This window comes from Rhodnius prolixus, unplaced genomic scaffold (assembly GCF_049639745.1).
Source record: "Rhodnius prolixus isolate KJV_2025 unplaced genomic scaffold, Rpr scaffold_8, whole genome shotgun sequence".
In the NCBI taxonomy this organism is placed as follows: Eukaryota; Metazoa; Arthropoda; class Insecta; order Hemiptera; family Reduviidae; genus Rhodnius; species Rhodnius prolixus.
The window spans coordinates 32,920,941-32,948,684 of NW_027411593.1; the positions used below are offsets into that span (position 1 = coordinate 32,920,941).

The 27,744-nt window shown below is 31.6% G+C and overlaps 1 protein-coding gene across 2 annotated transcripts in view; it reads right to left on the minus strand.

Annotated features, from left to right (window-relative positions):
- Positions 1-27,744, minus strand: part of jar (Myosin heavy chain 95F jaguar) — a 67,203-nt gene that overhangs the window by 12,049 nt on the left and 27,410 nt on the right. For both annotated transcript variants that reach the window (XM_074122443.1, XM_074122441.1), the window contains exons 3-8: positions 8,874-9,008; positions 2,793-2,977; positions 2,254-2,327; positions 2,037-2,166; positions 1,737-1,901; positions 270-532 (exon numbers count right to left, since the gene is read on the minus strand). In XM_074122443.1, coding sequence (XP_073978544.1) covers positions 270-532; positions 1,737-1,901; positions 2,037-2,166; positions 2,254-2,327; positions 2,793-2,976 — 816 coding nt within the window. In that variant the 5' untranslated portion in view covers position 2,977; positions 8,874-9,008. The remainder of the gene's footprint in view (positions 1-269; positions 533-1,736; positions 1,902-2,036; positions 2,167-2,253; positions 2,328-2,792; positions 2,978-8,873; positions 9,009-27,744) is intronic.

Sequence of the window (27,744 nt, forward strand, 5' to 3'; positions counted from 1 at the left end):
ATTCAAAAAATAAAATAACAGAGGCGCCACGATAGCCGAGCGGTTAAGAGGCGAGACCTGCAAAGCTAATATGTATGTGGTACTGGGTTCGATTCCCCGGTCTTTAGGCCTTGGATTTTATTTAAAAGGTTAATAAAAGAAATTTAAAGTAAAGTATGTTTGCTAGTCGCCTCCGTCCACGACACCTAATTGGTAGTTGGACGTAAAGTCCGCCTGAAAAAATAGGCAATTGCTTTACTTTCCATTTAAATAAAATAACATTAACTCACATGAAAATCATCTGGTTTAGTGAGTCGAAATCCTTGCCTCATATTTTCTGGCGCCCCAGCACATAATAAATAAAATACATGGTAATTTCTTTCTTCTGGTCCCTGAATTACAATTCTAGATTTCTCCAATAAATAATGTGATATATAACCACCCACAACTGCACATTTCGAGTCAAAATGCACTTCCATGAATTTGCCAAATCTTGAAGAGTTATTGTTTCTTGTAGTTTTTGCATTACCAAATGCTTCTAATACTGGATTAGCTGGCAAAAAACAAAAGGAGAATAGAATTTAATGGTTGTAGATCAATAAATTTAATTTTAGGCACAAGAAATTTGAATAATATTAGAAAACTTCAGCCAAGGGCCTGGTTTTATCTTCGTACAGAAATGCCAAGTTTACAATATTGGCTATTTGATTTCTTCTACTCTCTTTCAATTACTGGATAACTCCTTCTTTTATCCCAAGTTAACATCTTTGTGAATCCACTGGAGGATAATTAGGATGCCTATTCAATTTAAAGAATACTAGAACTACAGCCAAGCACATTCTTAGAGGCAGGTATAGGATTTGTTTTGAAAACGAAGATTGCACTGTAGGTAGTGAAATGCTGAAGTCCTTCCAGTAATGGATTTATCAAAATGCTAGTCATAATTCAGAACTAATTCAGAAATGAAGTTAAACGAAAAATTGGTGCCATTAAGGACCAATTTTTAAAGCTCTTATCGGGCAAACTTTCTCTCAAAGGCTGAAGATTTTTAGTATGTATAATTCATTTCTTTTAATTGGTCACTATAATTTTACACATTACTTTTGAGGTTCCGATTACCTTAATCATTAATTTCGACTTAGCTTACTCCTAAAGAGGCATACCACCTCGCAATCCCACCGGTAAATGGCAGTGGGTTTTGATTCAGATCAGCTCGAGTGGCCTTACCGATTTAATCTAGCCTTTGAATGACTCGAAAGGCTAAAAAAATATATCTTCACATGGCGTTCCTCAGAGAGTGGGGTCCACCTCTTAATATAAGAAAAGGATTCTCTTTGATCCTGTCTGATTACTAAGCAATCGCTAGTTTGCCATTTCCAGAGTGCGCAGGCAGAAAATTACTTGACTTTAAGAGAAAGATTGTTTCTTCACAAGGATAACAAGGAGTCGGTGCAATAGCCTCCTTTACTGCTGGACCCTTCATGTTCTAGTCTACCTACATCTAACATTCACTACCTTGAAATAATTATTATTTATAGCCTATTCATTTTAAGTCAATAATGCTTTGATGTGAGGTCACTGGATCTATTTAACTCAACATCAGAGAGACTTCAAAACATCCCAACGAACATTCAGCAAAATATAGTTCAAAATGTAAAAAGGAAAAACTTTCAGACAGACTGAATATCAAATATTAGTTTAACCATTCTTCATGCTCTAAACTGCCACATACTTTTATTAAAATAACTAAATAATACCATCTAATATTTTTTGTTCAATTGGTCCAGCTGCTGTTCCCCATAGATCACAAAGATATCTGAGTAGATATTTAGTTGATTCCGTTTTACCGGCTCCACTTTCACCAGATACAATAATAGATTGCGATTGCTTTAAGACTTTCATATCTCTAAAGGACTTATCAGCTACCAAACAAATAAAAATAAATAAATAAATAAAAATAATAATTATATATATATGTCGTACATATATTTATATTTACAAATTATGGAGAATAAATAATAAGTATACTTAATAATACATAATAACATAATAATAACCTATGGCAAATACATGTGGCGGCATAACTCCTAATGATTTACCCTGGTAAGCTTTGATCATTCTAGAAGAATAATAATCTTTTATTTCAAAATATGGATTTACAGCTATCAATATATTTGCAACATATGTCTGAAACAATCAAAGAAAAATATTAGTATTAATGTATATTTTTTTGAATAATAAAGATGAAAACGATTTCACATAAATGTTACTTACATAAATTTTGTCCTTTTTATAACGGTTTCTAATATTATTTAGTAAGGTCGCTTCATTTAAATTCATGAGAGAGCCTGAAAATGTGATTTAAAGTATTAGTGCTTTCATTCTGTTTCTAATAAAATTAATGGAAATAATTACATGTAGTAATTAACACTAAAATAAGATTGTTTTATATGATTCGCAATCATAATCAGTTCTCAGATCATCGTAAAGTGGAATCCCAAGCAGGAGAACTTAATCTAACAATTTTTAAGATTTTCTTGTTCAAGAAGGCGGTAAAGTTCGATTTTTTTTTTGGTAAAAATTAAAATGTCTTTTATGGTTCCTCCTCCAAAATGGACAAGAAAAGATTCCAAAAAATTCCCATTAAAAGCAATATCAATTAGACAAACATTGAACTATTAGTTTTTTTGTAAACAATTTATCAAACTCAGTGGAAATAAAACAAAGTAAAAACTCTTGTTGCGACAAAAGCTATTAAAATAATTACTTCATAATAACAATCGTAATAATAATAATAAGATATTCATACTTACAATTATCATCAAAATCTTTATTATCGTGCTCTTCAGCGAGGTACAACCTGTCCAGACTGACCGTTACTTTTGGCCTTTTCTTATCTAATGTCTGAACTGTGACCTCGTCCATTCCAATGTCCACTATCTGTCCGAGAACGAATCCTTCGTTTGGATCTGACAGCCATACTTTTTGCTGTTCCATTCTGAAATCATATAGAAAAAGTGTGGTATTAATTTATTTACAGAAAGTTTCCACTTAAAGACACTTTTTAGTGACGTATTTATTGGACAATTTTAGTTAGAAATCAATACACTAGTTTGTAGTTTAGAAGCTCAAGATTTGGGAGAGTAACCCACCATTACTCAAAGATATCTCAATTTGTTTGAGAATATTTCAATGAAACTTGTTAAAGGATGGTTTATTATAAGACACGCTTTAACGATTTTGTAAGAATTCCAAGTATGAAAAAATAAAACCATCTCATTTTTCTATGAGAAAGTGGTTTCTTTATCTCAGTTTTAGAAAAAAAAATTGAGATAATTTTTGTGGTATTGTTATTAATTATTTTTGAATTTCAGTTTTACGAAGACTAAGTATAATATGTGGGTCGTACTCGATATGGGCTTGTTAATAACCACTCAATTATTATTTCCTGTGCACTTACGTATATCAACAGATAAAATGCATTGTCATCGAATTACACTTTTTATTTTAATATATTTTAAAATAAGTAAATACTTGTGTATTTATTTATAGAAAAAATAAATACTTGTGTATTTATTTATAGAAAAAATAAATACTTGTGTATTTATTTATAGAAAAAATAAATACTTGTGTATTTATTTATAGAAAAAATAAATACTTGTGTATTTATTTATAGAAAAAATAAATACTTGTGCGTACCATCAGTCACACTACTAAAAATATAGAATGATATTAATAATGTTACTGCATATTTATATACACAAATATTATATAATTATATAATAATATTGTACTATTGTACCAACTATATATATAAAGTATAGTGTTTGTTAATGTTCTACGTTCTACGTAAATTAGTTACGTTCAAAAATATGTAAATCCACACACTGTAAAAAATGAAATTAAAAGAAAATGAAGTTTAATTTTTTAAATAAGTGTAAGGGCTAAACTAGAGAACTGCCTGTAGCTCTAATAATCTTTAAAGAAATAAATCTGTACCTCGGAGGGAAAAGGCACCATGTCCATTTTTTCGATTTTCAGATTTTGGCATCATTTTACAAATTTTGTGTTGCTCTTTCTACAGGTGTAAAGCACTATGTCCTATGTTTACTATTAAGCGATTTATGTATTTTTAAAAAGCACTACGATACTTCATTACTTAAGGGTAAAAGGCACTACATGGGCATACATTTTTTTCTCAATGGAGATCAAAATAAAATATTTTAAAATATGGGAGTTAAAGTGGCCATACCAACTATAATAATTATGGTGAGAAGTACAGGAAAGAGTATAACCGGAAAAGTAGAAATAAAACGAATTTGGAATAATATCTTCATTTGGCTCCCCTGTAAAATTTACTTTTTGTGACATGGTGCCTTTTCCCTCCGAGGTACAGAAATATAAAAGGAAAAAAAAACATGGTATAAAGAATATTTCGATTACACCTCGACCTACGTCACACAAAGATGGTTAACGTGCAGTTCAGAAATGATAGCGTAGGATGGCAGCGATTAAGGACGTCTAAGGATGAGTCACGCCACATCCTCATCGGATCAACAACAACAATTTATTGGCTTTGATTCTTGAGAAAATAAATATTTATTTATTAACCTACTTTTTGCGTATTAATTTTGAAAAAACTAAATTGAAAATATTCAAATAATTTTTAAAGAAAAACAGGAGCAATATTAGAGAGAGATAGAAGTTAGAAAAATGCAAAGATAGACCCAGAAAAGGATGATATGGGACGTGAAGAGGATGGAGGCTGATAGGTTACCTATATGTGCCCGGAGGAAGAGAGAAGAGATTGAAAGATCAAAGTTATTATGGTTGGCGAAGGTGGAAGAGGATTTGAAAGAAATTGAAGTTAGATGACTTAGAAACACACCCAGAAACCACCGGAGTGGTTGTGATTGAGAGAGCCATGGTCCTCAAGGATTGTGGAGCCAGTAAAGAAGGAGAAGTTACTTATTTTTCAAATTCGCGAAAATGGTAGAAAATATTAGGCATAAAACGCTTTTCAAAAAAAAAAAAAATTCCTTGCAGTTCAAAACGAGAACTCAGTTTCGAAACTATCGATTAACTGAAACATATTCCATGTTAATAAATAATTTATTGCAACTGCAATGCAGAAAAACAATTAATGATCTATTGCGTCACATAAAGAAGACAGAAAACATTGATAAAACAATTACAATGAAATATTAAGGTACTGCAAAATGTATAACAAAGCTAAAAATAAATATGTTCCAAACATAATGACTTTAAGAAGGCACTGGCTAGAGAAAGTAATTCTGATATATAACAAGAACGAAAACGTAAAAAGAATTGAAGAAGTCTCAAAAGTTGTCCTTGAGTTGAATTTCAATCAATACACCTGCTACAGTTAACAATACCAGCCAGTATTAATAATGTGTGCGTCAAGTCATTATCGTACGGACAAGGTGTTCAGTTACGGATTAAGTTTTGTGTATGCCTCTGGCTAAGTTATTCATGTCTTTTCACACGATCATAAATAATGGAATATTAAAATCACGACAACTATCCTAATAACTATGAAGATTCTAACATTCTATCCTTAACATCAAAAATCAACCACGAACGACTTGAATTTCAAATTTTTTAAACAATAAAAATGTCTACAACCTTACTTTTAACGTTGAACGGTTCTACAGTTTGATGAACGGTTCATCGTGATATTAATCAGTTTTATTCATTGGCGTCAATTTTCATATCAAAATTCCCTCAATAAAAATCGAATGATGCAAAAAAAGCCCATCAAAAAATATTGCAAGCTTTTTTATAGTTAATTTAATAAGATTAATATTGTATACAATCACTTTTTTTGTTTTCATTGTTATTATACGGATAAAAAAGGTGAATTTTCGATTTGCACATGTTCCATAGTTTCATGACTTCGACTTATAAGCCAATCTTCCATATAAATCAGGCGTTACGATTTTACTGAATACACATTCAAGACTAGGGGGTTCTAAGAAAGAGAAATTGCTAGTTTTTCTAATTTTAGTAATTTTGTCTAGCTTACGCCCATCTACAGGTTTTATGCTGATAAATTAATAATTTCACATAGTTTTTGATTAGTTACTTTAAAAGTGCAGTTTTAAATTAAGTATTCAAAACGAACGTTAATTAATCGGAATAATCCCTGAAAATGAATTATTCTCTAAGTCAAAAGCTTGGCAAAAATAAATAAAATATATTACTAAATTTGGGAATAATCTTTCTCTCTGTTTGATCATGAATCAGTTTCAGATATGAATAATTATGATGCAATTATGAATCAAAACAGAATAAATAGTAAAAGTATACTAAGTAGTTAAAAAATCGCAATACATAGCTGCTTTGCAGGTTTGCATTTCAAAGATGTCACATTAAATTATAGAAACAGTCAATAAGTAGATTTTACATGTAATACACTGTTGTAATGAAGGTTTACATACTTTTAAAGTAAACAATCTTGACAAGAATGAATTTATCAATTATTGTTATAATAATTGTATTTAGACTGAGCGTACCAATATCTGAACATCAGCTTTAGTCGGTTCTTCTATCTTGGGGTTTTGTTCACTTCAGCTTCTTGATCTAATTGAGTTCTTTACTTTGATGTTTAACTTATTTTGGTCAGTCTTTATGTGATACTGTTAAACATTTACTGTTAAAGTATAACAGTGAGTTATTAATCTACAAATCTTCTACTTTTTCATTCTTTTATATTTAGGAAAATTTGCTTTAAGATTCTGATGGAGATTCCAGCCTGCAAACTCTTCAGACTTTGATGGCAAAATTCATTGGCAAGTAGCAAGCTTTTTTACTAATGGATACGTAAGCTGCTACTCTAAACATCGTCACAAATCTTTGTGCACCCTACTTTTTCAGTTCAATTTGCAAAATATCAAACTATTTTCAAGAAGTATGAGTGAGAAAGACGCTTAGACAGAAGGGAACGGGCACATATTGTAATGGCTTCCCCTGTTTATAGTGTAGCTGCATTACCTTCGATCCCTTTTGAAGAACTGTCAGAATTAGCAATAGTTAGCGAATAAGATGAGCAAAACAAATACGAACTTGGAAGCCTTTGGAACAGATTCCAAAAACTTTGTAATGTTCATATCAATTTCTTCTCTTACGCGAATTCTTCGTAATCCTGTTCATTAAATCAAACGATTGTCGTAAAACAAAAGAAACAAAAATACTAAAGTTTTTCCTGTAAAACACAATGTAGAACTGGGTTTACGGTTGGAATAGTAGATAACCCATCAAAACATTATCTCCAAATAGTGTTCTATTTGACCAAGATTCTAGTCTGCTTTTCATTTATCAAGACATCTAACAATATTTTCACCTATTGTTACATAAGTCTTACCTAAAAATAAAGAAAACTGCTTATAAAATAAACTTTCACCCATACAAATACAGTTATAAACAAGCACAATTAGTCTTCCATTAATCTTCAACAATAAGAAATCATCTTCACACTTTTATTTCAAATTTTGGCCTTTGCAAGATTAGAATCACTACATGATCGTGGCAACATGTCTTGCTTGATTCATGATCATTATTTTTTTTTCTTTTTAGTTAAAAGTAAACAGCTAATTTTCAGCTATATAAGTTTTTCTATAGTTTATAGATAAATAAGACGACGAAATAATTTTTCTTTCAGGTCTAACTGAGCAAGCCAACGCATTTTGCATCTTGCGATCTAAAACCGAACTGCGTTATTCCAACAGAGTTATTATTTTTATCGTTTTTTTAAATTTATATTTGATGATTGATTCATATTGTTAATATTTACGTTTTTCTTCTAAATATCTAATAGAAATCTATTAAAGAAAGAGAGTTCACTACAAACTTCTAGACGAAAATTTATTTCAGCTTATAATTAAGAAAACTTCATTTGCAAAATCCAACAATACAAGTAAAGAACTGCAATATTGATTCAATGTTATGTTACAATATTTTTGTCGCCAAGCAGTGAACTATGAACGTTCAATATAGATGCTTATTAATCTTATGCAGCCATGTACTGAAAATTAACATTCATTAACTAGTACTGCGTCTCTTTTTATAAGTAATCATTGAATAAAGAAAAAAACTGTTATAATATTTTTGTTTTGTTTTTAAATTTCGCTGTTGATTACAATTAATTTTAATTATCTTCAAATAAATTATTCTAAAAGAACACGTTTATTTATTAAGCTAAATTCAAGGAGAAAGTGTACAAGTCATATAATTAATACTAGAATCTCCGAGCATCAAGGTCTAATGCTTTCATATTGTAAACAAGAATTCTAATTAATATTGTATTCATCTAAATAATAATTGTTATAAAACGAATAAAATTAATATGATTCACCATATGTTTGCGTAAAAATATCTTTTATTTAAACTAAGTTAAGTTGAAGCCCGTACAAAGTTACCTGGATTATTGGAAAAATATCCAATTTATTAGAACGCTGACTAACATGTATTTTAATATCAGCTGTTAAGAATTCTTTGAACTTTATTCTAGTTTCATAATCTAGTTATTATGGTAATTGGTGATGGAACGGTTTAAATTTCAACATTATTCACTCTTTACAGCTTCCATATTTTTATCAAAATGGAAGATATTAATGCGTGTAAGATGAATTGAAACACATTAATGCTTATTTAAATATAAGGAGCATTTAAATAGATATTATATTCTAATTCTCACTTTTGCTGCTTAGATATATAGATGCATACTTGGGTAGATTTACAGATATTGATTTTTCGCATAATCTCATTAAAATGTTTAACGAATCTAAGTTAATTTCTGTTTGGTTTTTACTTTTATAATTTTATAAAAATCACAAAATTTATAAATATTCCTCTACACAACACCCGCTACTTACTTTTTCTAAAAGAGAATCCAAGTTTAGTGTACAGATTTTGGAGTAATATCTTGCGAACTAAGTGGCGTAGCTCGGTTTTGTGTCACGCCTCTTTTATTACTTCTCAAAAATCAGGAGCTTATCATTGCCAATTTCCTGTCAACAAAAAAAAATCTTGATTAATACTTTCACTTACTTAGAAGGAAATAACGCATTACAGACAGGAAATAATATGTTTTGATGAATACAAAGATTTTTTTTTCGCTTGGTTTGTCTTTGAATTCATTTGTTTGTAACCATTCAAACGAGACGAAGACCATATCAGTATTATTTCCTTCCTCATTAAAACATTCTTTACATTGTATAAAAATCACAGGAATCCCAACGAGAGGTATAAATGAAAGCCTTATTTGATTCCCTGAATCTAGGTAATTCTTTCTGGGCTCTAAAAGCACTAGGTTCATTTTAGACAAGAAATAAGAGACTCCTCATTCTTCTGTACACACAGACTTCACAACATCTGAAACTATCAACGTGGCACCGACTATGGAGATGTTTTGACTGTACCAAGTCGGTATTGCCACCATAGTTAAGACCCGGAGCCAGTTAAAATCTCTCCAGCTTAAAAGCTTCATGGGCTGCAAGTGGAGAGGCTCCATTAAAACAGACGCCTGGTCTTTGCAACTAAAAAACCTAAGACGTGAAATTGCTCAGTGTAAGATGCCTAAAGATCTCTCTCCATCCAAATCGGTTTAAATTTAGCTAGCATTCATTTCAGACTAAGAACCTAAATCTAAACACAACAGTCCTCGGAAATCAAGGGAATAACTGGCAGACCGGGAAAAAGAAGCTATTTCTCGCCGATGAATAATCCAAGATGTGCGACTTAAACGGGGATCTTTAGAAAGATGTGATTGTTATTATTTAGCATTCTTATCAACATTCTTTCTGTTTACAAACATCTCTAGTCCAATCAACGTTGGAAAACTCTTCTAGAATGTAGACATATAAAAGAACTGCAAAGATCCGGATGTCTGGATAAAACTATCTGAAATTTACTCCCAACAATTTGTCCATCAGATGTAAGAATCGAGCGAAATTTTATAAATGGTTTGAAAAATTCAAAAGTAGGCGATTTATAGTTCCTGAATTGTAATCATCATTATTTGTTGTGAAGATTAAGTTCAAAAACTATCGCATACATTATATATCAAAGATTTTGTTGGTTACATCGAAAATAGAAATCTGCTTGTAGAAAGATAGATCTAATCAATACAATTTTATATGAAGCTGCAAAACAGGTGAATATAGAACTAGAGGAATTGTAGTTCACAATACGTGTGAAAGTCTTCACAACTTAATTAACAATTAATACTATCATAATTTTGTTTTCTTTAAGTTTCATGACGTTTTATTGTCAGCAAAATGACAGTAAGAAAAAAATTAAAATTCATGCTTATTTTTCAAAAAAAATCATACAATAATTTGTCATTCTGAAGTAAAAGTTGTTTGAAAATGTGAAATTTATTTCTAAATGAAAGTTAAGAAACTTTCAAAGCTTTTGCTGGTAATAGAACTTTGGAATGACTTATCAAATAGATGATTATAAAAACGAGATAATATCTTTTAGCTGTGAAGTTAACTAGTGAAAAAGTCTACGTTAAAGACAAATAAATCAGTGTACAAGGTGAAATTATAAATAAATATTAAAATGAAAGTATAATAAGACTTGTATTAAGTTTTATTATATGGATAAACATAAATAAACCTCCTAAATTATTTTATGAACATGTTCTCCATAAATGTGCCCTTGGATAAATGGAACGTTTTATAGTCGAACTATTTAACTGTTTTATGAAATGCAATTTTGCGTGAGATAGAATTTTACAGATTTAAAAAGAAAAACAAGTATTAATATCTTGTCTTGGTCGTGAGAAATGTGCCACTGGTTGTCTGATAGAAAGAGACACACAAAAAATAGTTGTGAATTCCGGAAGTACAGTCATTGTTGATAATCGACTCATTACGCAATTGGTAACTCAATGAAATTGAAAACTGCTTTTATTTGTACAAGAATTCTTCTTGGATTCAAGAATCTTAAACTCAAGTAATTAAAATTCATTAAAGTTTATGAAAGTGATTCATGTTTTAACTTTTTTTTACGAAAATAATTACAGAAACAGACTAAATGTTCAAGATACCTTTCTACCGGTTAGCTTCCTTCGTAACCACAAGTTTCCACTAACTAAGCAAGCGTAAACATGCGTAAACCAATAAGAAAACAACAAACAGGAAATTGTTTTAATTTTATGTGAATATTTAAATGGTATATTGACGTATTACAACCTAAACCGGAAACGCAATTCGATCAAAACCATTTCAATAGACGAGAAAGGCACACACGCGGAAAAATGTTAATAAAGTAAAAACTAGAACATTAATAATAGTGAACTAAATATTTAATCACATGTACAGAGATTTATTATTATTATTATACCGTTATTATGCGATCACTTTAATTTTTTAGTTGGTCATAGCGTTTAGAATTACGTGTAAGTCTTCATAGGTTACGCTGCTTAGGGTCTCTGAGTATGAGAAAATAACCAAAAACAATTTATTAATCGTAATGAGTAGCTTCAGTAAAGTAACATTTATGGTAGCTACTAATAACTTAAGCATAAGTTAGCGCAAATAACAAAATAGAAACTGAAAAGGATTTTGAGAAAGAACAGAATCAAAAATCTATAAATTTAGTTCCTTCTTCGAGGTGTAAGAATAAAGTAAAGATGATTGCTTTAAACATATTACTTTAAAAGTGTTAACAATAAATGACCCGGTGAGAATGAAAGTTAGTGTAAGTCCATTTTGAGCAGTTTTATGATAAAATGGGTTTTGTGTTTTGCTCTGTAAAAAGTGCAGATAATAAAAATAGCTTTATTACTTTTGATTTTATTATTATTACATAGAATTAAATTTTTTGGTGCGTATTAGAATGAAATGGGATTTTAAATTATTTTAGAAAATGCAAAAATGCGACTTACTTCATTGCCATTCTCAGCATATCTGGCGCAAGGTTAAACATCATTTAAAACCAATTTTAAGGGTTTTATTCCTTAAACTAATGCTTCAAGATACAGAAGACTCATCACAGAGACTCATTTTACTAGCAGATCTTATTTCAACATAACCGACTACACTATTCACAGAACTGATCATCCTGATGATACTGCCCTTAGGAGGCACTGTAATTCTAATAAAAAACTGTCTTCAACACAATCTGATCCCAACTAATCCTACCAATTCTCTTCAATCAACAGTCATCCCTCTCCCAATAAACTGAACAGACGATTCAAACTTCTCTCTAGACTTCTCGACAAGCGATGTTAACTCTCACTACAGAACAAATGACTTATCTACACTATGATACTGAAACCTACCTGAAGGAATGAAACTTTGGGGCTCAGCCAAAGCTTCCAATATCTACAGAAATCCAATCCTTCCAGTCAAAAACACTCCGTAGAATCGCAAATGCTCCTTACTGCGTCCCTAACTCTACCTTGCTCAGAGATTTCCTTGTTTCCTATGTTTCAGAAGCTGTAAGATCCCGTTATATTAAATTTCACACATCAATCACCTCACATCCTAATCCACTAGTATCCCAACAAAACTGCATTGCCTAGAAATATTCCAAGACGGCTGAAGCGCAGGTGGGGCCACGCGATCACATTGTCATTCTCAACAGTATGAGCTTTTGATTAAGTACTAAAATTTTGTGCTTCTCCTGATAGCCAATAAGTACATTAAGAACTTACTACGTTGTACTGTAAACAAAACAGTTGCTGTATAATAAAAAGCTGTCGTTACCTTGATTTCAACAAAAAATTGACTTACGCCACTTTCATTTTCACCTTTAATGTGAATGAATAAATCTCAGCGCCCAACTTAATATTTTACCAAGCAAAATTATCTCAAGATCAAGAAACGAATTTTAAAGGGTAATAAAGTGTCGGACGAAAAGAAAAAAATGAGCAACACCTTCTCCAATAGTTTTAATTTTAGGCAAGGAAAGAGAGAGAATTAATTTACAGAAAAGTAAGCGAACATTAGGATGTAATTCCGAATCAGAAGCAAGTCAAGTAGAATGTCTGGCAGCAATTTCACTGAAGAGAATCACTTCAAGTGTTCTGGAGACATAATTAAAAATAACTCTTATCTCGTCTAAAAGCATTCGCCTCAGTGAATGGAAACCTATAATTTATCTAAGTTTTTTATTCTGTAGGTTTTTATTATAAGAAAATTTATATAATCAATTTTAAAATATAGCCTTTGGAAATAACTAATAAAATATTAAAAGCAATAAAATTAGCAATTGATCAGTCAGTCGATTTCAGCCAGTCGATTCAGACCAGTCGATTTCTGGCAAAAAGAACTTATGTTTTAGAGTTCATTTTTTTTTTTGTTTCATTTACTTTTCTTTACTATTTTCAATATCCACGTTCTTACGTTCACATTACTGTATTTTTTGAACATTATTTCTGTTTGATTTTAAGGCACATAAACATTTTAGGTCATTAAGCCCGGATACTTTCTCAGACTACAGCTGAATCTCTGAACTTGAACACCAGGATCTCATTATCCACTCAACTAATCCTTGCCTTTAAAATTATTTACGAAAGAAAGATTGCGAAGTGTTCTGACCGTTTAGAAGACACGGAGTCTTCTCTATCCAATCCGTTCTTACAGCACTTTCTCTCCGGAAGATCCAAGAGCCTTCGGTGTAAGACTGAGTTGTAGATACTCCTATTTTTAGAGGAACTGACCGGCTGGTATAGACTCAAAGGGTACCTGGAAGAGTAGGGTATAGAACACGATGGTATTTACAGATTCTGTGGGGGAAATGGAGGAAAACTCCAATACAGAACGCGATACCATTATTCAAGAAAGATTCAAACAGTTGTGGGTAATTACAAAGTGCAGAAGGAGGACATGTTCTCCTGAGAACCTCCTCAAGTTCAGGGATTTATTCTTCATCTGTGACTGGAGGGAGTACTATGCTAAAAATCTATAAATCTGTAAACAGAAAGGGAAGGCAATAGTTCTTTGAGGCAACGTTGCACAGTCCGTATCTCTAAACATAAAAGCAAAACTAAACATTCCTAATTTGTTATTAACAGTTTGAAATCTGAAACCTTTCGATATAATGAAGAGAAAAATCAGCTGACAGACAAATCAATAATAAATCTTACATCTAAATAAGTAGGTATAACTGAACAAATAAATGAAATTATCAAGGTTACAAATACAGTAATTTCCACATGATTATGGCCATATTTAGCTATGAAAGTAAGAGCTAACTGACAAGTATGTTGCAAAGCTACCTAACCTCTTAGGTAACTTATTCGCTAGCCAACACGTTCAGAATTATCCATGTCTACAAGAAATTCCATTTTCACAAATGGAAATAAATCTAAATCTAATGTACGCAATATACTTAATTGTTCAACACAGGTTAATTAACTGTAAAACAAATTTACTATAAAGGAGAGAGTATAATTTAAAAACTACACATTGACCCTACAATTATTAACTTAGCGTAAATCTATTTAATTACAGAATTATTGAGCCGTTTTTATTGGCCTAGGCATTATTTTATTTATCAATGAACGATTTAAACTTATGAACTTAAATCTTTAAACCGAAACTTAAAAACACAATGATTTTATTTCGAAACGCCCATTGATTAATAAAACTTTGCAGAAATTGAAACTAATTAAAAATACTATACCTAAATGTTTAAAAATACTTTTGATTGCCTTTTTTAGTGCTTAAGTTTGTGATTCACAACTGTCCAAATGTAGTCTTCGAAATAAAAGCTTATACATTTTTGTATGACTAGTCACTTATTGTTTTATGTCTACCTTATTTTTGGTAGTGTGATAACGTCAAGTGAATGTTAAAGTTAGTTTGAGTATCGCCAAAGAACTATAAATTCAGTCAAAAGACAAAATGTTCTGAATTAGCCTAGACCTCCTAAATTGGTAGCAAAAAAGTTGTAGTGAGATCAAAAAAAAATTTTAACTGTGATAGTTTAGTAATTTGAATAGAATTATATTAAAATAAAGTACGTAATTATATAAGACTGCCACCTTTTCAATCAAACACAGGTTTAGTTATTATTTATTTGTTTATTTACTTTGCAATATGTGAAAATAAATATATAAAACGTTTAAATGTTATTGAATATCATAAAATAATAATTTGTGAATGCAAATGATCTACAGAGTTGTTTACACTATCATCCTTGCGGCTCTTGGTAAGATTTATTAAAATTATTTAAGGAGAAATGGCTCTCGTCTTAAAATAGGTTGCCGACCCCTGGTCTAGGCTAAAGCCTTTGGAGAATTCGTAAAAATTAGGTTCCTTTAAACAACTGTGTCTTTATTAAATTTTCACACTGACGGCCAATAAAAAAAACATGTTGAATAACAAAACCTTGAAAATAATAGGGTTTTTTAATAACCGAACAATATTGACGTTCTTCGGAATCACTAAGCATATTGATGTTGTAAAGAAGTTATAAAATATCCACAAGAATCACACCTCATTACTCTAAGTGTTTAAAGGTGAATGGTGTTGAATTATTAGAAGAGTGTGATGACGTAGGGAACGGATTCGTGTGTATTTACATATATTTTTCTAGGCAATTTACAGACGTTTTTCAACTAGAAGTATTCATACTGACACTTTTTAAGCTGTTTGAGTCTACTTTTATTTCACATATTTCCACATATTTGGATGTTATCGCATATTTATACATATTTGATAAAAATAAATAAATATTTCTACATATTTAATCAAAATATGTACATATTTTTTCATATTTTTCATTTTGGGCATATTTTCATAATTGGGAGGTGGTTGACAGGAACTGTGAATCACAGTGGGTACAATGGTTATTGTAATTTACACAGAATGCTGCTAAACAGTGACGGGCACTTGTTAGTTCTTTGTAGTTGTCTGACGTTGTCTGTTCTTTCAGCTCGTTCGTTGAAGTGTCCAATTCATTTCGTTCGGTCACTCAGTGTATTCTTTTTTGGGTGAAATGCCACGAACATCGGCCTCAAACAAACAACTGGTTGCTAAATATCTTCGCGAGTTTCCAGCAAAACTTTTTCGAAGTGATGGAGACATTTTGTACTGCACAGCTTGTGACAAGCGCGTTTCTTGCTCTCAACGTTCCCAAGTCACCCAACATATTGCCACCGGATCGCACATAGAGAATAAAAACAGAAAGAAAGAGAGGACGTCCTATCAAGCCTTCCTTACATCTCCATCATCAAGTAAGTCTACTCTGAGTACAGATCTGTGTCGGGCTTTGGTTAGAGCAGATATCCCTTTCCACAAACTTAAAAATCCTCATTTCAAAGGATTTTAGTGGTTACAAGTCCATCTTACGCCCAGATCGTCGTCACTTTACGTTCCAACATTTGAAATTTCATGTGGTTGCAAACAATTTCGAAGAGTGAAGTTTTCAAAATTGAAAATTTAACACATCTTTTTATAAATAGTAAAAATGTTCTTTGTTGTTTAAATCATTATAACTTGTAAAAACAAATTATTTTGTTCCTAATAAATTATTATAAATTGTAAAAATGTTCTTTTCTTGTATAAATAATTATAACTTGCCCCCCCCAAAAAAAATTTCATTTTCATAAAAAAAAATGTCCATTTTACTTAAATATTCCAGAAAATATTTTAAGAAAATCACATATTTTCCACATAATTGACGAAAATAAATGCATATTTTAATTAAATATTTGGCATTTTTAAATACATAAAAATCCGTTCCTTAGCTGATGAGTTTAAGCGAATAAACTTTTTAAGTTATTTTCAGTTCAGCGAAGAATTAAACCTACGGTTATTTAGTTATAATTGTTTATGAATGAATATAAGAGATAATCAGTGTGATCTTTTTTTTAAATAACTTATTGCCACTTCTAGCCTATAAAAGAGCAGATTGAGCAGGAAAAATATCAACCCAAGATTCTTCTAAATAAAAATATGAATCTAGATTTGCCAAAAAACTGCTGTAGTCATTAAATACATATTAAACACAAACATAATCTTGATATTTCTCACATCTGATAATGACAAAGAGGCGGCCAGATATTACGGCAAGAACTCTAGTGAAACCATAAAAGATGTTAAGTACTGATATGGGACTTAATGTAAACATGTAGCTGACGTTCCTCGCTTCTTACTTCTAACGGACTTAAAAAAAGACTTGAATGTACTTAGGTAAATGAAATGGAAGTTTTTTTTGTTTAATCGTAAGTTCTTAATAACTTCATTTAATGGTGCAATCTGTATATTGTCTTCTCAGAGTTCGTTACTCCGTTGTATGAATTTCCTTTATTCAAATTATATTGAGTTTGGCTTCATTGGATAAGAAAATATTCAATAAAACAAGAACTGAGATTTGTTTTTGTTAAACTCTATCTACTTACTTTATCTTTAACATTTTTCTCCATTTTCTATTTTGAATTTTAAGCTTATCTACACGTTTCAACCTGAGGATGAGTCCCTAAATGTGTATCTGCAGTATCTGTCTGGGTGGAAAGGTAATAAATACCATAATAAACTCAAGTTGCGGAAACTAGTGGATTGTTCAAATTTAATATTCCATCAAGCCACCACCACCAAGAAAATCAAAAATATGCTTTCAGTCAAAATAAATTGATCAAAAGGGTTTTTCTTTACAAAAATGATCTAGTTTTCCACGATTTCCTCTTCACTAATCAATAAACTGTCATTATCACTTTTAGAAAACACATTTTTACGAAAAAACAAAAAATCACCATCTTATTATTGTTGTGGCGAAAGAATGATGTTAAGCACCACCAAAATGTGCCATTTCCGTATATGATACCATGTTTACCGATTTATTGCAGACTTCAACAAAATAGAATAAACCTTAGCCACGGTAGCCGAGCGGTTAGAGGCGAGAACCTGTAAAGCTAATATGCATTGTGTTACTGGGTTCGATCCCCGGTCTTAGGCTTTGGATTTTATTTAATGGTTAATAAAAACAATTTACAGTAAAGTATGTTTACTAATCGCCTCCGTCCACGACACCTAATTGGTATTTGGACGTAAAGCTTGCCTGAAAAAGTAGGCATTACTTTACTTTACTTATTTACTTAGATTATACGATTATAGATTATACGATATAATACTCGTATTATACATTAGATAATTAAAAACACAAAACAAAAAAGGTTTTAACCAACATAAATGAGCGTAGGAGAAAAAAAAGGAGATTATAATAGGTGACTCACGGGGCCAGGTAAGAGTTAAATGTTATGTCCTCTAATTTCCATGGAAGTTTGGACCGGGCGGATATACAAGCCCAAGGTCCTGGAGTTGGGGCGCGTGTAGCTGCATAGTGGGATGTTACCCATGTGCTAATACAACAGCTGTCGGCAGTCATTCTCAATTCATTCGCTCAACATTCAATCATTTTTCTGTTGTAAGCCACAATCGGTGGCAAAAAAAAACTACCTAAAGTCAAACGCTATTGGAAAAATTAGCTGAAATTTATTGATCTTACTTTTACATTTTAGGGGCAAAGTGTTATTCTCCAGGATTGATTGTGATCTCCGTTGATTGTATTGTAAGTACATATTTTACAATGCAAGCCCTTTGAAAATAATGACAACTATTAAAACTTCAACATTCTTAGATATTTCGCGCAGTATGCGAATACAACACTTCAATTGTACCTCTTTAACTCACTTGAAACCGTCTATTTTTCAAACCTTCATTTAAAAACACATTTATTGTCTTTAGTTATCTTTACTTAGGATCTAGGTTTGATATTATGTTAAATCCGTGTTTTTCAACGTTAGGCAAACGCAACAATTTGTTAGTAGATAAATCAATGGTTATACAAATTAAAGTTCACAGCTAGAAAATTATTTAATGAAAAATCTATGCATTGTGACATGATTGGTTCTATCCAGGGGACTAGTTATATATTACCAGTGAGTTGCTTTAGTTTAATAATTTATGTGTTTCTACTTACAAGCGAAAATCTCAACTCATCCTTTAGAACACTCTGAACCAATTATAGTCTTCTTACTGAATTCATTTCGATCAGAAAAGTTTGGTAAAGATTTAATCTATCTTGTGGCATGCGCTTTTGATTTCCCTTGAAACTTTGTCGAATTATATTTGGTATGGTTGTACGCTGTATGATTCGTTACACAGAAACAGTTTCTGTACCATTGTTCTTCTTTTTTCTTTGTTGCACTCAAGCGTAGATCACGTTCTGAGATCAAAAAGTCTTCGGAGTCGCCGCTTCTATCACCACAAGTGTTTTGAGCATCTAAGAGAGATAAAAGTTGTGTTTGTTCATTCCAGCGATTCGGGAATACTGATTTCTTGATTACTCTTAAATATAACCCTACACATTTTCAGAGAGGTTATTATATAAAATGGTTTCTTTTGAAGATGTTTACAATTCTTTGGATCCTCAGAACATTTCTTCAACTGCTTAAATGTATTATTTTTTTACTATGAAAATTTGTAAAATGTTATTTTAGTTTCTAATAACAATGAAACGATGTAAAAAGTATATTTTAAGATCTAAATTTTCAGACTTTTTGGACACTAAATGATAAGTAGGCATATCAAGACAAATCCAAAGAGGAATATTGTCTCTTTCATAACAAATTCCAAGAACGATTTGTCTTACAATCTTTTTTAGGACGAGACTAGAAGCTGATAAGAATAACTATGTAATGAATAACCCACAAATAAGTTTATGTGAATTAGAAAATGAGATAAAAGACAAGAACGACCTAGAACATGGTTGAAGGTTCTTATTACTAGAGAAATGGAAGTTCTAGGTTGGTATATTGGACACGCAAGTTTCTGACAGCCTAACTCTGACAGAAAAACACATTTAGTGACATAAACAAACTTGACGAAAGATTAATTAAATTGTTATCTAATCAAGTGTAAACAATGAATTAAATTTTATTATGTAATAAAGTGATACATTATCTGTATTTGTTTATTTATTTATTAACTGACAACAATTAAAAAACTGTCATAGAAAATAGCAAAAAAAGCTGTTTTCATATAATCACAGTTATGGGAGAGCAACAACAAAACGTTAGTTAGCCTGGTCCAGGAAAAAGGAACGCAGTATCCGGGCTGGACCTACCGCTTGCGAGACCACCGCGTTTTTTAAGGAACTAATCCCTTTCCAAATGCATTTAAATCAGAAACAAGGCAATTTCTGTTTACTTAAGACCTCACAAAATAATCTGAAACAAGTTTTACTGGATTTCTCCAATAACAATTTTACTGAAAGTCTGAATGTTTAATAAATATTTAATTAACTGGTCTTTCTGAAACTGTGTTTAATTTTACAAAAACAATCTGGATCAGAAGAAGCATCTTAGCTTGCAGAACCTCAAAAAATACAAAAATCTAGGACAATATTTCAAATACTCTTATATTTACATTAGATTCCAAAGAGTTTTAGAACGTCTAAGCTAACTAAGCGATCAGGAAGGTCAATTGTTGCAACCACTAGTGAAAGCACAACCTGTAGTCCTGGCGTGCTTAATTAGACTTGGTGGTTGAGTTGCTTCTGGACAAATTAAGGAGAGGTGTTAGGTTCAAAATTCAGAAGAATTAGGATAGAAGGTCCGAACTCTAAGCTGTACATGCCCTTTCACATCGTCGCAAACAACATGTGCAGTGTTGTTTCCTTTTCAGGTCCTGAGATGCATATGTTTCTTCAGTCTACACAGAAGGCTTACAATCCTTCGAATAATTCTAGTAGAATACCTTAATAAATTTAGAGCAAGTAGTTAATAATGAACTTCTTGGCCTGCTTCAGATTTATAGTTTCCGCATATCACTTCTGCGATTTGCTGTACACCTATAAAATGTTACTTGATTTCATAAAAAAAAATTAAAACCAAATTCCAGCATTTGGTTAACTAAATAATTAATTCAGGGACTTAAAAGTTGATTTTTCTTAAAGTAAAAAATGATAAAATATTTCTCTGAACTTGAATCATCGTTCTCAAAATTTAAAAACTTTACGTAATTTTTGAAAGAAGAACAAAAACAAGATGGCATCTCGAAAATATTCCTCACAATGTGAATATAATAATGAATAAGCAGTTGAAGAAATCTTATTGGTGGGAATCAATATAGTTATGTAACATGGAGAGACAGGACAGTAAACGGCAAGAAATTACCTCAACTAACAATGGACCCAAGTTCTGTTTCTTTTTACTACAATAATATAAAATGGATATGCAACACAAAGACGGATTACATTACTGCAACACTCTTACTACAATAATATTACTACTTATTTGGATTTTAAACTAAAACATTTAAATTCTTATGAAATCTAAAAATGATTGTTAGTACTCTATTTATATTTAACTTGTTGATTCTCTTCTTGTTGTTGCCGAGAAAAAAAAATCAGAAAATACCCGTCAAGAAACTAGACAAAAACAGTTTAGCGAGGTTATTTTCTAAAGGTAAACTGAACCGTGAGTGATCCAGGACAAGCACTGAACTTATTTACAGCAATTAGGACCGTAAACGCAAAATCTTGTTCAGAAAAAGAAAGAGTTTGATCCAAAACCGAATTCTCTCAGCAGAAAGCTGATAGCTAAAGAAAAGGATTTAACTTCTGAAACTCTATTAATTGAAGATACAGTATTTAGTTCAAAAGTCTTTCTAAAACGAGATCTTACAGCTCCCAGACAAACGTATCTTGTAATTTGTTTGTAATATAAAACCTAAAATTGTTAATGATAGTGTCATGGTAAAAGAAAACATTTAATTGGCGCTGTGTATTTCTTGAAATTTTAAAATCCTAAGAATGCTTATCACGATAAATTATAAGCAAACAAAAGATTAACACTTCCATCATTTTAAAACGTTACTGAAGTTTACAGATAAAACTAAATTAATTGGTTTTTACTTTTTTTTTACATTAATTTAAAAGTAATTATTGAAATTATTCTAATTTATTTATTAGCTTCTTGTAGGAAGTGGAAGATTTGAGATAAAATCAACTGAAAAAGAAATCAGAGGTGAATGGCCAGTGTTGTCCATAGGAATGTTATTCCCATGGGAATCCCATGGGATGGGATGGGACAGCACACATTTGTATTTCCCATGGTAGTCGATACATGGTAGTCGATAGAATGATACTGAATTGTCATACTTAGATTATACTTTTGAGTGTTAAAGTTAATAAAGTTAATAAATTTTGTCGTTTTGCGCGTCTCTTTGTACATGTAGTCCTATTTAGTAGACACTAAACGTAAACTTCCATAAATTTAATAATTTTATTTGAACTGTATTCCATATTAATATTATAATGGGAATCCCGTGGGATGGGATGGGACAGCACACATTTGTATTTCGATACATGGTAGTCGATAGAATGATACTGAATTGTCATACTTAGATTATACTTTTGAGTGTTAAAGTTAATAAATTTTGTCGTTTGGCATGTCTCTTTGTACATGTAGTCCTATTTAGTAGCACTAAACGTAAACTTCCATAAATTTAATAATTTTATTTGAACCGTATTCCATATTAATATTATAATGGGAATCCCGTGGGATGGGATGGGACAGCACACATTTGTATTTCCCATGGTAGTCGATACATGGTAGTCGATAGAATGATACTGAATTGTCATACTTAGATTATACTTTTGAGTGTTAAAGTTAATAAAGTTAATAAATTTTGTCGTTTTGCATGTCTCTTTGTACATGTAGTCCTATTTAGTAGACACTAAACGTAAACTTCCATAAATTTAATAATTTTATTTGAACTGTATTCCATATTAATATTATAATGGGAATCCCGTGGGATGGGATGGGACAGCACACATTTGTATTTCGATACATGGTAGTCGATAGAATGATACTGAATTGTCATACTTAGATTATACTTTTGAGTGTTAAAGTTAATAAATTTTGTCGTTTGGCATGTCTCTTTGTACATGTAGTCCTATTTAGTAGCACTAAACGTAAACTTCCATAAATTTAATAATTTTATTTGAACCGTATTCCATATTAATATTATAATGGGAATCCCGTGGGATGGGATGGGACAGCACACATTTGTATTTCCCATGGTAGTCGATACATGGTAATCGATAGAATGATACTGAATTGTCATACTTAGATTATACTTTTGAGAGTTAAAGTTAATAAAGTTAATAAATTTTGTCGTTTTGCATATCTCTTTGTACATGTAGTCCTATTTAGTAGACACTAAACGTAAACTTCCATAAATTTAATAATTTTATTTGAACTGTATTCCATATTAATATTATAATGGGAATCCCGTGGGATGGGATGGGACAGGCATAAATTGCCATGGGATGGGACAGAAAAATATGTCACATGGACAAGCCTGTGAATGGCTAGAATTTGAAAATAATAGAATACACAAAATTCTAGATTGGATTTACTGTAATTCATTTTAATTTTTTAAACATTTTTAATTTCCTCATTTTTGTTCTAATACTTTGAATTGTGCAATTTGTACAAGAAATGACTGGCGGAGTTCAAGATGGTTTGGCTACTGTTTCGAAATTATCAGTAAAGTCAATACCCAATAGTCGCATATCAGTTTCAGATTTTGGGTGTAGTCTCTTAAAGGGAGTGACTGGGCTCAGATAGCCCAGATTTTGAAGACGTTATTGTTCAAACGCTCACATTTTTTGCAACAAGAAGCTTCAAATTTGGGACAGATCACTATAATTCTGAACGTTTAGGTCTGTGAAAAGTAGCTCACAAAATTTCAGAATAAATGCAACGTTTTACCCTTTAGGGTAACTATTTAAAGACATTAAAACTAAACTAATTGAATGAAAGAAAAATATTAAAGGTTAAACAGTGTTATTTAAACTAATAAGGTCAGGTAGATGAAAAAATAAACATAAAACTGACGTCCCATAGTTGTTATATACAACTTTAGATATGTTTTACTTCACAGATTTATTTTCCAGTATCTATTTGTAAGTATATTTATTGCTAAAAGTGAATCATTAGTCACCAAGGTTAAATATTTATGTGAATTGTTTATTAAAGATGATAACAAACCTATTGTTTGTAAAGATTAAATGACACCAGATAGGCACATATGTGAAGTTTGATACAAGAACTATCAAGGAATGGCAGGATTGATCAAGACTTGCTGAATCGGATGGGTGTGGCCAATAAAGCCTACGGTCTGATTAGGAGTACTGTGGTTGGTAAAAGAGAGGAAATGACCGTTTTCAAGATCGTTTACTTACCTCTTCTTCAGAGAATCAAGAACTACGCTGGATAAGCTGGATACAGCTGCCGAAATGAGATTTCTCCGCCGTGTCGAAGGAAATGAATCAATAAGGAGCAGCTTAGAGATTCAACCCTTTGTAACCAAGTTGGAGAATCGGCAATTAGGGTGATTTGGCCACGTCTGCCAGAGAAATGGAGAGGAGAAGATTAGGCGCTTGATGGAGGCCAAATCTGCAGGCCGCAGACCAAGATTGGGCTATTTGGACCATATCGAACGATTGGCACAAAATCAAGGTCAGACAAGGTCATCTTTCCGAAGATTGGCAGGTAAAAGAGAAGAGATCGTCCGATGGTTAAAGGCCTAAGCTATCTAAAGCTCGACGCTGAAAGATATAAGAGCTAAGACAAAGAAGAAGAAGAAGATACAAGAACTAGTCCAACAATGAATAGCGTTCCAAAACCTCAAGAACATTTTTGAAGTTTTAGAAGTTTTGAACGTTGTAAAATGCAGTTAATAACATGCATTGACAATACTATGTGCAGTATTCATTCCCTTACAAGTTTAGCGGAAATAAAGGGGATTCAATCTTCATCGAATTTGCGCCACAGTAGCCGAGCGGGTTAAGAGACGAGACCAGCAAAGCTAATATGCAATTTGGTACTGAGTTCGATTCCCGCTCTTGGCCTTGGATTTTATTTAATGGTTAAATGAGAAATAGTAAAGTACGTTTGTTAGTCGCCTCCGTCCACGACTTAGTTGGACGTTAAGCCCCGCCTGAAAAAATAGGCGATTACTTTACTTTACTTTTTTACTTCATCGAATTCCCTTCTTTATGCTACTTGCGAGAAATGATGTTCGGTAAAGCTCGGTCGCAGTTTTGTGCCTATTTCTTTCTTGCTGCTAGCTGATGCTGGCACTTGTTTTACGTATAGCTCCAGTTAGTAGCAGACATCTGGGCAGGTCACTTTTTGCATTCTCTCTTCACTGACACGTCTGTGGTTCAGATTATCTGTGGTTTTGAATCCATTCTCAAATTAGTTTCTGTCTTCCTGGAGCCTAATACTGAGACTTCTCGCTTAGTTGACTTGTCCACTTATGGGCGAGTTCACATACTCTTGTAATGGCTGCTACCTTCAGAATTGTTGTCAGAGAGAGTTTTAAGATTTTTTTTTGTTCAAGCAAAAACGAAAAATAAAATGTCGATAATCTATATAATTTTATTTACGATTAAATGGCTTCAAGCGGCCACCAGTATTATTAGCATTATTTGTGATTAATTTATCTGATCTAAATAATTATAGTTAAAATTAAGGAGAGAAGCGCGGAGGATAATTACAAAACAGCTGTTATTAATTCGGTTTAGTTAAAGTAAATTTCTATCTTGTGTTTTACATTAATTAGAGCGCAGATTAATAAATTATTTAAATTAAAAAAAAAAAAAAAATAAGAAAGACAAGAAAGCTGAGATCATAATTAAAACTCTCACTTGTCCGTGAAACAATTTTTTTTTAAAAAAAAGCTTTCAACTTCTCCTGTTTGTACTTGGACATTCCTTGAGAGAAGTTTGATTTGTACGAGGTTAATATTGGGTAACTAGTATATAATAACTATCTTTAATGATAAGTAGATAGTAAGATCACTTTATGATTATTATTATTTTTCTTAGGCACGTTCAAGTAAGAAAAAAGTTTTTATTTCCATAATGGCACTTCTGTTATCATCTCAGTTCATAATTTCTGAATTAAAGTAAGCGATTTTTTGGAGGTTTTCCACATTTTATTCAGTTATTTTTCTTATTGTGACTTTGACTATTCCAAGATTACGAGATTAAAAAATACAGAAGAAAGTAACGCCTCTAATGTTTTTAAACAATGATTCAATTAATTTAAAAAAATTAATGATTTAATAAAGCACAGTGTTTCCTCACAGATATATGATAGTTATTTTATTTTTCTAAATATAAATTCCCCACACTAGACTTAAAAGAACAGAACTAAACAGACGTTATCGACTACTTAAAAGACTCTTAGACGATAAATCAAAACTCTCTCTGGACAACAAAAGACTGATCTATACTACTATTTTGAAACCCATCTGGGTGTATGGAATAGAGCTGTGGGGTTCGTCCAAACGCTCCAATCTCCAAAGGATTCAATCGCTACAATCTAAAATATTTCGAACTATCGTAAACGCTCCATTTTATGTCTCCAATCTGACTATACACACTGGACCTTAACATTCCTTTTGTGACCCAAGTTGCTAAAACCAGTGTTGTCCATAGGAATGTTATTCCCATGGGATGGGATGGGATGGGACAGCACACATTTGTATTTCTCATGGAAGTCGATACTTGATATTGTAAAATAAATTTAGATAAAATAAATTTTAGATTAACTGAATTATTAGAAACGGTCGATGAGCAGGAAATTGATAGTGTGTGCTGAATGAGCAGAGTGACTCAGAAATAGAATGAGAGTGTCAGAATGATACTGAATTGTCATACTTAGATTATACTTTTGAGTGTTAAAGTTAATAAATTTTGTCGTTTTGCGCGTCTCTTTGTACATGTAGTCCTATTTAGTAGACACTAAACGTAAACTTTCATAAATTTAATAATTTTATTTGAACTGTATTCCATATTAATATTATAATGGGAATCCCGTGGGATGGGATGGGACAGCACACATTTGAATTTCCCATGGTAGTCGATACATGGTAGTCGATAGAATGATACTGAATTGTCATACTTAGATTATACTTTTGAGTGTTAAAGTTAATAAATTTTGCCGTTTTGCATGTCTCTTTGTACATGTAGTCCTATTTAGTAGACACTAAACGTAAACTTTCATAGATTTAATAATTTTACGATATTTGAACTGTATTCAATATTAATATTATAATGGGAATCCCGTGGGATGGGATGGGATGGGACAGGCATAAATTGCTATGGGATGGGATGGGATGGGATAGAAAAATATGTCCCATGGACAAGCCTGGCTAAAACACGATACAGAAAACTCCACTTCAGCCTGCAATCTCATATAAATCCTCTAGCTCAAAATCTTTCTTCTAGAACAGGGGTGAGCAACCTTTTTAATCAATGGGCTAACTTAAATTTTAATTTTTTTTGGCGGGCCGCACATAGATTAACTCTTATTAATAATTTACGAAACTTTATTTATAATAAATATTAGAATAAAAAAATATAAAATTAAAAAAAAAGTAAAGATTTCATGTACAAATTTTAATGCAAGACAAACAAGAAAAGAACAGAAAAACAAATTTACTTGAAATTTTTAATGAGAAATTTGGCACTGTTTTTCCGATACAAGCTGATCAATATTAGATCAAATTCAATTTTAGAAATGCTTGGCGGGCCGCGTGTTGCTCATCCTTGTTCTAGAACTCTTCCTGATAACCCGGACAAGACGTCTTAAAAGACAGTGGCCTCGTGATTTACTCTCAAGTGAAGAGAGTGACTAACCATATAATGTTTTGGAGTGTTACCACTGGGTAACTTCTCCACACATTTACTTCTACTGTTCACTGT